At 37.8% G+C, this 16749-nt stretch overlaps 1 protein-coding gene across 2 annotated transcripts in view; it reads left to right on the plus strand.

Annotated features, from left to right (window-relative positions):
* Nucleotides 1-16749, plus strand: part of LOC129353936 (uncharacterized) — a 95398-nt gene that overhangs the window by 65112 nt on the left and 13537 nt on the right. For both annotated transcript variants that reach the window (XM_055023368.1, XM_055023369.1), the window contains exons 2-4: nucleotides 1083-1187; nucleotides 9086-9222; nucleotides 13938-14062. In XM_055023368.1, the coding sequence (XP_054879343.1) occupies nucleotides 1083-1187; nucleotides 9086-9222; nucleotides 13938-14062 (367 nt within the window). The remainder of the gene's footprint in view (nucleotides 1-1082; nucleotides 1188-9085; nucleotides 9223-13937; nucleotides 14063-16749) is intronic.

Genomic DNA, 16749 nt, shown 5'->3' on the forward strand with positions numbered 1-16749 from the left:
TCACTTCATGTCTCGTGGTTCTGTCTCCATCTTCCTGTTTGGTCCAAAACCATCTGCTTCCATGTGTGGGTATTGTTTGAAAGCAAATATTAATGTAGGTTGCATCAGCTTGGAATTAGCTTTAAAATTGAATAAAAACCTCTTACAAAGAAAGGATGTCCAAAGACTTCCAATTATATTTTGTATGCCTGTAGTCTGTTTCCATTTTTAAAGTATGACTGGTCAGTAGCTGTCATGAAAAAAATCTGATTTAACCCAGAAATGTTCTGGAAGCGGAGAGCCAGTCTCACTTAGCGAACTGAGCTCATGTTAAATAAATCAGGCTCTTTAACTAAGTAGATACTGTCGCATTAAATCCCAAAATATAATTTACTGGCATCCAAAATGTTCAGCGTCATGATGTAGAGAAGTCAGAAGAAACAGTCAGTGTTTATTTTTCTGTCTCTCCTGGTGCTAAAAAAATAAAAATTATATTGTGATAACAGTTCAAATCTGTTGGCTTACAGATATTTTCATAACACTGTATAGAATTAAAAATCATATTTTTTTGCTGAAATATTTTTTTGTCATGATATTAAAAGCTTAATAGCTGTCTTTTATTTTTCTTTCATTTTTGAATGAAAGAAAAATAAACAAGCTCATCCATCATGTCTGCCAACCTGTTAGCAATGTCCTGTTCAGTCTCCATAGCAGCCAATATATCCATAGTACTTCCTGCTACTTTCATTAGTGGACTGGGTTTTAAATCAGTCAGTCACTTAGCATCAAGTGGGAGAATGTTAGCTGTTAGCCTGCTAGTCCATCCAGCTGAATTCGGACTTGTTACCATGGAGACATTTAATGTGCATACAGCTAATATTTTATGCTAATGTATGCTTAATAAATCTAAATATTTGGTGTAATGTCATATGATGACATGATGGGGTGAACTGTTAAGTTATGAATCCCTCCATAGAGAAAAGGAGCTGCTTCATGCTTAAGTTCTAGATATTTACAAAAATACTCAACACCAAAAATCAAAGTCAAATTAATCTAATAAAACAGTTTTCTTGTTTCCTGTCTGCCTCTCTGTCGCTCTGCAGGATGAAGGAGATTCCAGGTTTTACTGTGAGCTCTGCAACAAGCAATACGTGAGACAGCAGCAGTACGAGAACCACATTAACTCCTACGACCACCATCACAAGCAGGTGAGTCAGCCGACTCTAACGAGGCACACAGAGGTTTCCTTCATCCTGCCGCGCAGCAGAGTGGATTTGGTCTGAACCAGCTGCGGATGAGACCAATCAACTCTGAACACCAGCAGAGGGCCGGGCCTCGCACATTTTGTCTTATTACAGCCTCAAACTTTTTTATATATAACGATCCAAAAGCTTGAATGTATATATAAACACTCTGACGCTTAAATCGGTTTTAATGCAGTTATGTTTAGAAATCACCTGATTGGTGATTTAAACTCTGGAGAGAAAACAGCCTCACATAAACTAAGAAACTCGAGCTTTTAACATCTCACAGCGGTCTGTTTAAGCCAAAATCTGCAAATTGAAAAAGTTTAGCAAGAACATACATCTGCCAGGACATTACCAACTTAAAATGACAATGAGAGGAAGCAGTCCAGTGGCCAGCTTTAATTCTGGATGGAGGGCAGAAAAAGATCCATTTTTCAACAGGGATTGTTGCACTTTGCAAATCTGGCCTAATTGAAGAGTGGCAAGAAGAAAGCCACTGTTGAAAGAAAGCCACTGTATGCCTGGTTTGCAGTATTTGTGGAATTTTTGTCTTCTACAAAAATTTATGAAAGACAGACCTCCAAATAGACAATACCAAAACTGAGCAGATCATAAATGTGATGTTTTCACAGAGTCAGTCAGAATTAATGGGGTTAGAATATTGGAATGAGACTTGAGTCTGGCAAAGCTTCATCTTCCAGCAGGGCAAGGAGCCTAAACCAGACATGGACAACTCCAGTCCTGTCCTGCAACTTCTCGGTATGTTCCTGCTTCAACACATCTGAGTCGAATAATTACATGGTTAGCAGGAATCTGAGACGAGGTCTGCATACTGAGAATATTCGATAATTTGATTCAGAAGTGTTGGATCTCGACTGGAGTTGTCCATCCTGTCCTCGATGTACTATGTGAACTGCAGAGGCTCACAATCTAATCATGTTTTATGCCTGGTTCACACAACAAGATGCTTGTTCTGAATCTCCCCTTCTAGAAATCTTAAGGACTATCTGGATGGCTCTATAGATAAACTAAAGAGATATTCCCACCGGGTTTGGTGTGTGAAGAGTGAACCGGTCCACTCACAAGGACATCAGGAGCGCTCAGACATCAAATTGGAGATATTCAGTGTGTGTGTTGTTCCCCAAGGACAAATGGGAACGCAGCCTGTTGAATGTGACGTGTAGGCAGTCAGAAAGCGAAGGAGCAGAAACCAGATGACACATGCATCTAATCTGTGGCAGGACTTCAAAATTAAGGTTCCCAAATCCTCTCCCTCCAATCTGACGTAGCTTGAGATGTGAAATAAGACACTCAGTTGCTTGAGAAACAAATACGCCAAAGATTGTTGGTATATAGATGTGAAAAGATGGTTGAGACATACCAACAAGCTGCAGATGTATTTGTATCAAAGGGTTCTTCTAAAATCCCTGAAATATTTTCTTTTCACAATTTCACAATTATGCACTGCTGTGTGTCAGAAACTCTCATTGTACTTACACTGAAGTTTGAGGTTTTAATATGGGAAATGTTTAAGGTGGACAAATACTTTAGCAAGACAACATGGAAACAGCAAAACATTCAGTCTGAGGTGTTTCAGTTTTTCAAAGATTCCAGTCAAATAAAATAATCAGAATCAGAGCATCTACTAGATTTTACCTGAAGGTACGCAATGTTTTTTTTTTTTTCCTCTTTCTCTGTTCACCATTTCAAAATCTTTTCAGTTTCTGGTTTCTTACCTAACCATGGCTTATGAGTGGAGGACTGAGAACTTGCAGCTGCTCTGATCTTTTCAAAATTATAGAAGCTGGGAGGCATGTATTTGCCACAATTATCATTTGTTCACTTGCAGGCCAATGAAAGAGCCATAACATTTGTCACAGTTAGTGGCATGTCATAGTTATTAGGTTTTTTGGAGGACAAAGAGCATTTAGGGCATATTGTTGGAGACTGCAACATTTGCAGGGAATGAATTTTCCAGAAATAATATTCTCCAGCCTGCACACATCCAGCCGTGTCGCCCGCCTTTCAGTTCATGGTCATCCTTTTGGAAATGATGAGGTTTTCACTCTTGTCTCTGAAATGGCTGTACGTCATGAGAACTGGTTTTACTTTTGTGACAAATGTGAATGTTCTGTAGTTCAACAATAATGCTCAGTTTGAACACAATTGTTTTCTTTTCTCACATTCAGCAGAAAAAACAAGGCCTGTGATTTAGTTGCTTATTTCCCACGAAGTTGAAACGAAAAAAAGGGAAAAAATGTGAGGTGCTTCTATCTAAACCAGACACAGTTGTATGAAAAAGAAGAACTGAGTGTCTTATTTCACATTCAGATGTTCCCTAACATACAAAGAGAACCAGATTAAATACGTAAAGCAGTTTTCAGATAATGACTGTATTTGTTATAAGAACAAAATTATTGGCAATGACTGTTATCAAGCACAGCAATACTTCCTATCCAATCACGTATGCTAGATGTGGATGCTTACACTCATGAACCTTACATTCATTGCTCTTTGTGAGTCTGTTCGAGGTGATGGAGGTGAAACACTCAAAGTCGAGCTTCTTTTGTTTATTGACTTTGGCCCTTTGGCGTCTCCAGCAGCTCTTCATGCTAAGTTTATTAAAAGAAAAACAAACTTAATAAGTGCAGCCTTGGATTAGGGAAAGTTGCTGAGCAGAGGTACACAGAGAGCCCTTGGACCGGCTCATCTTATTATAGACAAATAAGCAAATAAGCAGAGGGAACGTGCAAAAAATATCATCGCTAATGAAGCGAAATCCTAATAAGTATCTGCAGAACAGTGAGCTGATTTCACATTTTAATAATGCATTTGTTCATTAATTCCTACACAACACAGCTGTGCAGTAAATTCCACACAAATGTTACTGTAAGCCTACAGTATAATTAACAAAGCAATTTAATTTGCTGCTTAAGGGGGGAGGGGTCTTTAAAGAGCCTGTGCCCAAGGGCTCATCGTCTCATAATCAGCTTGTGTGCTGCATGGTTTCTTGTTTGATTGATGAATATCTAAAGTGTTTTCTAAGCCCAGGCTGCTGACACCGTGTAAAATATGAAAAGGAACAGATTTCTGCTGTTCTTTCCGTTTAACCCTGTCAACAAGGTGACCAGCGCTGTTAAGCTCAGGATAGAAGTGTTGCTTTATCTGACGCTTTCAGCAGGAATAAAGTGAGAAGGTCAGATTTATTTGCCAGTATAGTGTAAACACTGGCCCTCCTAATTTTGACTCTTGGTGCAGACACACGCGCACGCACACACACGCCCACAGACACACACACACGCCCACACACACACACCCACGCATACACACACACACGCATACACACACACACCCACACACACACACACACACGCATACACACACACACGCATACACACACACGACACATAGAAACAGACACCAACAGCGGCTCACACCCAAAACAGCAGATGTTTGATGCTGTAATGCGACAGCGACTGAGTTTAGTCATTACCAGTGGAAGTTTCTTGTTCTTTGTTTGTTTTTATTGAAATAAACTGAATAAATATATACATCCTGTCGCCATGCATTAGTCAGCATATCCTGTTTTTGAATACGTCGTAATTACAGATCACAATGCAGCCTAACTTCTTAAAGCTGCAGTATGTAACTCTGACAAAAATGTTTTTTTTTTTTTTTTTTTTTTTTTATTAAAATATGAAAATAAATATGAGACAAATAATCTGTATGAGACAAATAATCTCTGAAAAAATTCAACCTCTTCTGCTTCCATATTGGTCTCCAGAAACGCACCGCTCCCAATAGGAAGCAACCAATCAGAGCAAGGAGGAGGGTCTTAGTGCTGTCAATCAATCTCCTGTGTGCTACTTAATGTGCGAATGGTGGAGAAACAAATAACTGCTACAGGAAAACCAGCTATCCAAGGTCAAGGTGTTCATGCTAACTAGCGTCAGCATTCGTGGCAGGTTATGTTGTGGCATAGCAGCTGTAGCCTAGTAGAGAGCAAAGAGAGAGAGGGTGAGCATAAGAGTGATTGACAGCACTAGGACACGCCTCTTGCCTTTGATTGGTTGTTTCTGACTGAGTGGTGTATTTCTGCAGTTGGTACAGGGAGGACTGGGAGCTTGATTTTTTTTTTCACATATTATCTCACTTATAATGTACGGTGTCAACATAGTAATAATTTTAATAAATATGTTTAAAAAACATGTTTTTATAAAAGTTACCTACTGCAGCTTTAACAACTGACATGATAATGTCAGTAGGAGTTTTTATTTCCCAGTTTAATGCAAATAAACTGCCATTAAAATGTTAATTTTTGATCAACTCATTTGTTTTTGACGAGCTGTCATGAAGATTAAATAAGCAAAACTTTGTTATTACTGAGTATCTAATCTGACAAGTTGAAACAGATTAAGTTAGAGGTTGATTATTTTAAAAATGTATCCTTAACAGAGGAACACAGAAGCTTTGATGGAACCGGCCCATTTAAGACCCAGTACACACACAGTGTGTTTTTGTAAAATGATTAATTTATTGTTGAACAACAACTCACTCTTTTCTCCCAACTTTTGCCGTTGACATTTTGAGGACTACATGATGCTTGTATGGAAAAAAAAAAAAACATCAAGTTCACAACAGTTCAAAAGGCTAACAAATAGATTCATAAACACAAAACAAAGGATATTATATCATTATATCTATATTTTCAGTATGTCTTGGTTTTGTAAGCACATTAGTTGTAGATTTTCCCCATTGATTACCATTTCATTTATTCTCAGATTTTGTTTTCAGAATTTCAGAATTTTTAGTTGAATCTTGGACACATTGTTTTGCAATTGAAAGGTTGTGGGTTTGATTCCATTTTCCCCCTATTAAACTGTGTGTTGCCCCTGGGCACTCAGTGATCTGTGTATCAGTGTATGAAAGTGTGTGACTCAGTCAGTGTAGCTCTAGTGTATACAATGGTCACTATGACAATAAAATCATTAAATTTAGTCCATATTGAACTTATGTCTTCTTGATTTCCCTTCGCAAAGTCTTTGACTTATAATGGCTCTTACCATTTACATACAGTGCTCTGCGTCAATGAGTACACTCCACCAGATGAGTCAGAAAACCTTTAGTTTCCCGTCAGAATCAACATTTTCTATGGGGTATTATTCTGTAAAATACAAATGTGGCTCATTGACTGAGAACAAGATTTGTTTGTGTGCATAGACAAAAAAGTTATTTTTTTTCACAAATTCAGTCATTGTTGCAGAAAAGTCTGTACCACAGTTATAAACCTGGATGTGTGAGTCTAATTATTCATTTCAAAGCTGAGCAAAGAAATTCCTTCTGATTTCAGCAATGGCATCACATTGAAGAGAATCGTTACAAAACCCGAGAAGGAAGTGTCATGACTCTCTCGTCCACCCCTTTACTAGACGCCTCTAAAGAAATTAAAAAATCTAGATTATGCAGCTGGTTGGATACAGACAACCCAGCGCTGTTAAGCTCAGGATAGAAGTGTTGCTTTATCTGACGCTTTCAGCAGGAATAAAGTGAGAAGGTCAGATTTATTTGCCAGTATAGTGTAAACAGTGGCAATTTAAGACCCAGTACCACCGGCACAAACCATGAAGTAGAAGACAGGTTGCAGTTGGAGGATGATGATGCAGCAGGTTCTTAATGACGTATTTCCTGAACAAACATATCCACTTGTGATTTTAATTGGATTTCTCATTTTATGGAAACACCATAATGACAAAATGTAGTTTTTTTTCCATCAGTGGAATATTGACAGAGTTGCTCACATTTTAAAAGGATTTCTGTCTGCTCAATTACCTCAATTACGTAATTAAGAAAGTAATTAAACAGACACTGGGAGCTAGGAGGATGGTCTTAGCGCTTGCATGCTGCTCAATGTGCAAATGGTGGAGAAACACGTAACTGTTACAGAAAAATCAGCTATCCACAGTCGTGGTGGAAACTCTTCATCTTTAATAACTCAGATGAGCAACAGACGAACCTTACTGCCTTGAATCATTGGACTTGTTTAAAGAGTCTGCTTTGGAACCGGGCCGGCTCTGACTATCTGTTTGTCAGAGCAGGCCTCACATTTCGGACACTCACAGCTAATGAATACTCCACCCAACCTCCATGAGTATTAACCTTTGAACAAAGTCCAGAATCAGTATGAATGTATTTCCTGTTGGTGAAGAAACCTGAACATGTGATAATGTAAGGTTGCTAAAAGTTTGTTTTGTGGTGATTTGTTCACATCTCTAAGATTGTACTTTGAGATATTTGGAGCTTCTGATTACAGCCTGCTGTGAGCCCTCCTGTCATCTCCTCCTCTCCAACACAACATCCAAACCATCCATGAAATACAGAGGCTACATGCAGCAGCAAGCGCTAACAAACCCCAGTGCAGCTGTCTTCCAGTCTGCCTGCTTGCATCTGTCTGTCTGCCTGCGTTTCATCTGTCTGTCTATTTTTGTTCGCTCGTCCATTTGCCATTCCCACTGCCCGCCTTGCTGTCTATTTGTCCGTCTGTGTGTGATGTGAACTCATCCTTGTGTTATTATCATTGTTATCTGTGACACACACTCACACACACACACAGAGTGTGTAAGTAGTTGTGGGTTTCCAGACAGAGCTCAGTAAGTGAATTAAGCTGATCTGGACTGTGCTGGAGCTGACTCTGCTGACTTAGTGAGCACCAGTGGCAGCTGGTTGGGTATCTGTCAGATGGGGCTCGACTGCACCTAATAATTTTCTAATAATTTTAATGCAGCTTTATCTGTAAATATTTCATCATTATTTTGTTTGATGTAAAATAGGAAGGACAGGGCGGAAACTTAAACTTCCATAAAGTTCAAGCTTTCTATAGGTTTTGTTTCTCAACAAAACTGATATTTATCAGTTCTATCTATCTGAATATTTCAAATCACATAAAAACGTCTCAAGTAAAATTAAGAAAAATGTCATGATTTATCAGCACATTGCTTTGTCCTGACTGTTTGAAGTATGATACTAAAGCTATTCATTATGTGTTTTGTGTGATGTTTTTTTGCCTTTTTTTTATTTACAAAACTATTCTTTTTAAAGTCTTTTCTGAAAACTGTAATATTGTCCAATTGTCTTCCCTGACTTGTTTTGTACACTATTCATGGCTTTTCTAATAATGAATAAGTAATAATAATAATAATAATAATAATAATAATAATAATAATAATAATAATAATAATAATAATAATAATAATAATAATAAAATCTTGGTAGTATACCCAAACCTTTTCCTTGCACAGCAGCTAGAAAATAAAATTTTCTCTCTAGCAACCCAGATAGCCTTAAGGCTATCTGGGTATAAAATGTTATTTTATCTGGGTAGCGAGGTAGTTAATTAGTTTCGGTGTGATGGTGTCATATTGTAGTGTGCCTTGTGCTTCAGCTCATCAACATCAATATCCCAAACCACATCTGATGAAACTGATAAAGACAAGCACCATGAAGTCACCACGGGTAATTTGTGCCTCCTTGGCTAACTCTGACATGATAATGGTAAATATGCTGCATTAATGCAGTACTAATACTCTGTAAAGGCTTCAGAGTGGTTCTGCTCAGTGATAGTGGTAATAACTAACATAAGGACTTATGAGTAAGAAGCAAAAATAAAGATACTTGTAACGTGCATAAATAGAAAGACAGTGACGTCCGCAATGGACTGAAAAAGGTAAATTTTCACACTTCAGTTTAAATCCAGACATTTTTTTATATGTGTGTTTTACCCTCACAACCTCTCTCAGTTTGTTAGCAAACTGCATGTAGGATTTGTCTTACAGCAAACAGTGAGACATGTTCTTGCTCCACAGCGCCTGAAGGAGCTGAAGCAGAGGGAGTTTTACAGAGCGCTGGCCTACAGGAGGCAGAGGAGGCGCAGGGAGGAGAAACGAGAGGAGAGAGCGCTGAGGAGAGTTCATCAGCGTGACGCGAGGGGGACCGGAGACTGGTGAGCAACATCCAGTACTTCTATTGTTTACACTTTAATCCATTTGTTGTTGTTCTGGTGCACAACCATCTCCCACCACAGCAGATGTTGGCCTGCTTTTTGAATATTTTATGCAATTTATGTAAAAATGTTGCTTTGTTGTGAGGAAAACCCCCTTTCTCTTACAACTCTGAATTAGAGTTCTTTTATATCGCCATATATTTAATGTAAGCGACTGCTTGTAATAATAAATCTGCTCAAGCTAATCACCTGACTGTGCAGCTCTCACTACATTCACTCTATTATTTCATCAGGCTGACATTTATGGTTTCCCTGCATTTCCTCAGCTTTAATCAGCGCCCTTTCTATGTAGCTTTCCATGAGAAAAAAAATGTTTGATATGCACTCAGCGCCAACCAGCGGGCTGAGAAGGTTAGGTGAACAATTATTCAACATATTTATGAGGAGGTGGAGCCCAAAGGCAGAGAAGTAAAAGGCTTGTGATTGTTGAAATTTAGAAAACAGACGATATAAAAACCCTGAGATGTTTTGTGTCTTACTGGGTTGTGTTTAGGCTGTTAAGCAGCTGGAGTTCCTTTAATTTACTGCTAACATTTTGACATGTCACAGCAGGACACAGACGGGTCAGAACCAACACCAGCAATAACAGCGATGCGCTCATCAGGAGGCGAAGCCATCAGAGTTTTACATCCTCACTGTCAGGGTCTTCAAAACGATGCTACGAATGAATTGTTCTAAAATAATCCAAATTTGTACATTTAAGTAGATTAATCTCGTAACCTATCTTGGCCGCTTGCTTCAAATTTCTTCATTTTCTATTAAAAAACAAGCAGAAATGTCAAATGATTTCTCTATATTTCCAGTGATTTACATAAAACTTCTGTGATTATATAAAAAACACATACATGCAAAACATTTAAAAGTAATGCAAAACAAAGTTTCATTTACAGACCCATTTAATAAATTAAAATCTTTGTGACAACAAACATTTTAAAATGTTGTAATAAAGACATATACGAAAATGAATTAGGCTTGTTTCAATATATTCGCTTGGAGCAAAACCCGCCAGGCTACACAAAGTGTGATTCCTTCAGATGTTGATGTTACGGCTGTAATAAACAGGAAGTTGAAGTTGCATTGTATCCTCCCCTCTGTGCTGGAAGATTGCACTTTGAACATTTTCCAGGTTTTATGCTCCTCATAAGACACAGACTCACCAGTGGATGGGATCTCCAGCATTAACTCCTTTATGGAAAAAACACCTCAAGCGAGCATAAAAACGTTTTGGTTATTGTTTGGTTGGAGTTGGTTATTTGGATTTTTCCATCAACATTTTCTAATGCAATACTTGAAACGCAGCCAGGGTTTGTTTGTGAACAAACGGTTCAGAGAGCAGAACGTTTGGAGATGAACCCGATGAACGCCGTCAGAAAGTGTGATTGTTTATTTTGTTTGTCAGCAGTTAAATGCTGTCATATTATAACATTGTGGGCTCAAAAAATGTCTGGTTAATCTCTCCACATCCACAGATGCTGGAAGCCAAACTCCACAGTTCATTCTTTTAATGACAATTTCCACAAAGGTTAGCCAGTCTTGTTAATGTATTCAAATGCAAACACTGTAAAGAAGCAATATTTAAAGTGAGTGGCAGGGTCAAAATGTTGTGTCTGCAAACAAAATATCAATTACTCCAGCTTTATTAATCAAAGAGGAAACAACTGTGGAGACTTTCAAACTGGGAGATGAATAAAATGAAATTCTGGAAATATGAGCAGAGATCAGACTTTAGATACCAAAAGTCAAGGCCTCTGGGGTAAACATGTTCCTAGGTAATCTGATCTGGCCTTTGCTCCTGCAGGGGAAATGAAGGAGGCGGCTACCTGGAAAACTTCATGCTGTTTATCTGTTAGATTAATAACAGAGTAAAATGTGTCCCACAGTCAAAGATGTTCCACTTTCATTAAGTTAAAAAAAATTATTGTGTTCAGAGCTGCAGATATATTTAGGTTTTTTTTGTTATTGTTGTTTGTTTGTTTTAATAAATAGATTTTTACATCCCATTTCCTTCAATTGGATGTCGATGTTTGTGGAAAATGACTTAAAAAATGATTCCAAAGTAATGATGAGAAAAAAAAATTACTATGGATATTTGTGTAATTTTGTTGGGGATATTTTATTTATTTAGTCAGACACTTGTTAAGGAGAAAATGTTACATATATTTATTTTGTTGCACAGGAGAATTTTTGTTAACTTATTTCCTGCAATTTGTTAAAAAGATGCTAGAAAACTAATTGTGCAGCTCAGATTTATAATGAGAAATGCAACAAGATGAAAACCAAATATAATGATATGCAAATACACTCCAACAACTAAACAAGCAAAGGCATAAAACAGTAAAAGTCCAACACTGTAATTCTAAATAAGGTGAACTGCCAAAACATGAGATAAGACAGAGTCAAACAGCATAAACTATAATCTCATCTTTTAAAAACGTGCATCTTAACCTCTGATTTGTGTGTCTGGAGCATCATCATAACCATGTCATGTTTCTGCATGTTCAGAAACATAACATGGACTCGGCTGCTTCCTCCTGAAAACATGTTCTGAGGACGGCTCATCTGGCGTTCCTCCAGCAGCAGAATCCGGCGAACACGGTGTCACATGTGAGCGTGATCTGAGCTCCGAGCTCAGAGTCACAACCCAAACACGCCCACACCACCAGAGCGCTGATCCGTGCCAGAAAACAGTCCCTGCACACACCTTCAAAACATTTAGCCTCTTTAATCCATGCAGGAAAGTTTCCTCTGCAGGAATTAGAAATGTAAAAAAAAGACTTATAATGATTTAAGATTAAATTGTGTTTATATTTGGTATGAAAATAAAACCAAATATGTTGTTGAGTAATATGCTTTCATTTTGAAGCTTTATGCTGCTTGTTAATGAAGATAATTTGTCTTTGAGTTGCATCATCTCTAACACTGTCAGTGTCTGAGACCTGAAGGCACCAACCGCTGCTCCACAGTGACTTCATCCTGCTGCTGCTCCTCATGCAGAAGATGAGACACTGAGTTTCAATGTTTCATTCATTCTGCTTGTTTTAGAACAGCTCATGTGTTTGACAGGTCAAATCTTCAGATTTTACAGTGGAAGGATGTTGTCATACTGTAGTTTAGGGTGAACACTCTAAAAAAAACCCCAAAACATAAATAATAAAAATTAAAATGAGATGCTTGCTCATTCTAGCTTGATTTTTAACCGTTTAAAGGACTTTTTGGTATAAGTCAGGGATATAAGGAGAAAAAAAAGGGGGTAACGAGTTAAGCTGAGGGCTAAATGTTAGCAAACACAAAGCGCTTTTTAACAATGAGGAGAATGTGATCTGTGGAGGGAATTTATGGAACTATATGGACGAAGATATTTTCATTGTAAATATATTAACAAATCCCTATTGAAAAAGTAAATGGATGGTTTACATTTTATTTGAATGGATGTGCATAAGACTAACATGAGACGGTCATAAATATGACATAACTTTACATACATTATGGTGGCTTTATAGTTTGCTGTTGCTGTTATAGATGGAAGATCAGTGGAAGTATTTAGTTTACTATCATACTTTGGACTGTATTCGTTTCCAGAAGCTTTGTCCTGAAAACACTTTATACTTTCCACACAATCAACTTACAAGCAATCTAAAACTAAAGTCTGAAAATCACAAAACATAAAACAGCTTGGTTTGTCGTTTGAAAATCAATTATCTGTTTCCATCTTCTGTTAAATTACAGTAGTGATATCAAGCTGAAACTGGTATGTGGAGAAAAGTTAGACTTTCAGCTGCTTCCAACCACTGATGTCTAGCTAAAGTAAAGGCTGTAAAAGTAACAATGAAGTGCAGAACAAAACTAGAAATGACCAAATCTATGCAAATGCTATTATTTTTGTCAATTACATATTTTATCACGAATGGTGATTTTTCTGTGCTGTAGTAAATTACAGGGATGAGACAATTTAAACCTTCACCGTATGAACACACATTTTACTTTAAAGAAAATTATCACTACTTTCTTCTTGTGTGGTCATTCCTTTATGCACTGATGACCAAATATATTGTTCTGATTGTAGCATCAGGTGTTCAACACCCTTTTTCACTTTTCAGAAAATGATTATTTCCATAATCACACTTTTAGACATAAGTCTGATATGACTATTGTGAACTACCAGCATGGATGCAGTTACAGAGAAAGTTATAAAAATGATGGTGTATGCCTTCTTAAAAGGAAGTGGAAGTGTTGGAGCTTCGTATGGATTTTCAGGAAGCCTGTAAAGCCTTTCTGACCAAGCGCACAGTATTTAGCACTGGCACCGAATATAAATAGTCTCGGTGTCGGCTGTCATTCCCATTTTCAGTTCAACAACAATGCCAGTCGGTTTCTAGCACAAACTGGGAAGAAAAGAGAGGCACAGATAAAGTTCTTTTCAGCTAGATTTTAGTTTTGGTCTCCTTGTCTTTCTTAATTCCTCTCCTCTAAATGTGTTCATTCTTAACTCTTTATTGATTCTTCTTGTCCTCTCTGCTAAATTTATTTCATTTCCTTTATCTCTGGTTTTCTTTTATTTCCTTTCACCTCAGCTTTCACCTTCTCCAATCACCCTGATACACTTTCCCCATTTGGACTATCTGTCTTCATCCTCTCCTCTCTTCTTTTCTCCTCAGCGCTCCGGGTTCTGGTCCGATGTTCCGGTCCACCACAGTGGCAATCGACCCAGCGAATCAGCCCCAACCAAATGTCGAGCGGAACTGGGAAGCTTTCCATTCGAGCGGCGCCGAACGGGCAACAAGTAAGAGCTCTTATCCACTTAAAAGGCATGTGGCGGGCTGCTTAAATAGTTTATGAGAGAGTGTTTGGTTTTCGGTGATGAGGATATCACTCTTGATACTGAGGGATTAACCGGCGTGCGGTCTGCTGAATTATGTCTGTTGACAGCAAGAAATGAAATGGGGAGAGAAATGAAGATGAGGAAGCTGGCCGATGCAACATAACAAGAAAAATGTGTTCTGGGCAATCATACAGCAAATGAAATAATGCTGTAGGGATTTGGAAGGAGCCTCGAACCAAAAAAAGAGAGAAAAAGTTCAATTCAGCAGGAGAAAAACGCAGATGAAATAATTTGCTCAGGAAATTAGCAAAAATGTTTTTATTATTGATGATTTGAAAAGCATATCAACAGGGAGGGAAATTAATGTTGAGTCACTGCAGCGTTAAGTTAGTCCTAATCCATTTAACTAAATTAAGACTGTATTTAAATACATTTCTCTAGTTGTTTTTTTTTTTTTTTTTTTTTAAATAAAGAATTTAGATTGTCAAAATGTGAAAAAAAAAAAAAACTCACTTTTGTCATTTGTAATAATAACCAGGACAGAGTTGAAACTTCTATTTTAATTCAGGTCAGTCGTTACACTGCAGAAACAGGATTAGCATTTTAGAGAAAACTTCCTCATTTCAAGGGTTTCCCAAATATTTATGGTTTAACTTTCTTACTTCAACTTTTCCATGTCCATGTTTTTGTTTCATGGTTATGAAGTCAAAGAAGAAACTTATTTAACGGCCACAATATCCCAGTCACATTATGATTATGACCATCAGTAGCCTTTGGGTAATGAAGCTTAAGAGTCTGGTGTCATTTATACACAAATATTATCCCAAATTATTACTTCTGAACTCTACCAGATATTATACAGTGACTTACAAAATTCTTAAGTTTTCAACACTTTCTTTGACATTTTGTCACCTGAAACCCATAAGAGGCCAACACATAGTATTACATAATTGGGAAACTAAAAAAGAAGATAATTTTTCCAATATGAATCTTAAGGTGAAATCACACCAGACTTGTCTGGCCCACTGTAATTGAACTCTAGATCATTGATCTAGAAATTTATTTTCCTTTGGTGATATAGATGTAAACTCTGATGCTAACCAAAAAATGTTCATCTATAAACATTGGTCTCAGTTTGGTTGAAATGAACTCTAGTGTGGTTTGAATGCATATGTAAACGGCAAGCGGACCATAGAATACTCCAACAGCAGGACATGGGCTGCAGCGCAGGGCATTCTGGGTAAATACAACTAAAATAAACGTGAGTCTAGCATTAGTGGGAGAAGTGGCTCGTGGTCTGAGAAATCTTACAACAGCTATAATCTGACTCCACTCCATTTGAGTTTACATTTTGTGAAGAAGGAAGTTGCGCTCAGTGACTTCTTCGGAGGTTTTTGTCATTTGTAATAACAAATGTTTCCTTCAGTGGTTTTTGGTGTAGCGCCACCACAGGCGAGGAGGTGAACAGTGTTCAGTTTGTTTGACACAGAGCAGTGTGAAAGCAAACCACAGCAGCTGAAAATGTAACAGATGTTGCTGTCAGTAAAACATGATTCCTCTGTGAGATATTTCAAGTGTGGACTCTGATACACAGACTTAGATGAATCACAAGAGGACACGCCCATTTTAATAGACCAGTGCACTCAATCTGAGGGAAATTAAAGCAATTAAAATAGTTTCCAAAATACTTGTCCCACTGTCACTAGGAGCTTTTATAGGATACAGAAAACAGACAGGCTGCTTCATTACTCTAAACATATGACCCCCACCTTCTTCATCGCCGCCTTGTCTCTCTATACATGGCACCTGGAGCTCAAGCTTCAGTACCTTTCCTTGTGGGTTCAAGCATGAAGATTCTCAAGTTAGAGATGTTACTGTTCCAGTGGCAGGAGGAAAGCAGCTGTTGAAAGAATGCAAAAGGCTTGGCAAAAATAAGGATGAACATGGTGGATGAGACTGAAAGATGAAGCCTTTGGGCCAGAGGATGAATGACTTATCACGTGAACAAATGTATTCACGTACGATTTTAATTGTGTTTCTTATTTAATGGAAACACCACAATTTGGAAATTGTGTTTTTTATACATTAGCAGAATATCAAAAAATTTTAAGCCCATTTGCAATGGAAACGCAGCTACTGCAAACATCAAGCCTACAGTGACATATTGATAATGTCAGTTGCTAGACATGCAAAGCTGGTAGAAGTATTACCCGAAAGAAGCTCTAAGTTTATTTTCTCCTTTGCAAGATCGATTCATAAAAACGAATTGCTTAAAGTTAGGTCCATAATTAAAATATATTCACATATAAGTGGGTCAGCCTGTGAGGAATTGTTGGACTGAATTACTTTCTGTCATCTTGTCTGAGTTTCTTCTGAAACAAAAGTTGAAATCAAATCCCTTTAGTCCATCTCTAGTGGATTTTGTGTGCTGAATGGCTGCATTTTAAAAGTTAAGAAAGCATAACGCAGACTTCAGAGAAACAATCAACTGTCATCCTCTGATCTGCAAAATATGTCACCCCCTCATTCGGTACAGGTTTCTCATTATAAAGTCAAAGCCATCGGAAAAGTTGGGCAGTTCCTTTCAAACTCGGCTGTCTGCCTGAGTGCTGAATGAATTTGCATTTTCACAATCGGGAGAGAGAAAT

The sequence above is a fragment of the Poeciliopsis prolifica genome, unplaced genomic scaffold (assembly GCF_027474105.1).
Source record: "Poeciliopsis prolifica strain line A6 unplaced genomic scaffold, Auburn_PproV2 SCAFFOLD099, whole genome shotgun sequence".
NCBI classification, from domain to species: domain Eukaryota; kingdom Metazoa; phylum Chordata; class Actinopteri; order Cyprinodontiformes; family Poeciliidae; genus Poeciliopsis; species Poeciliopsis prolifica.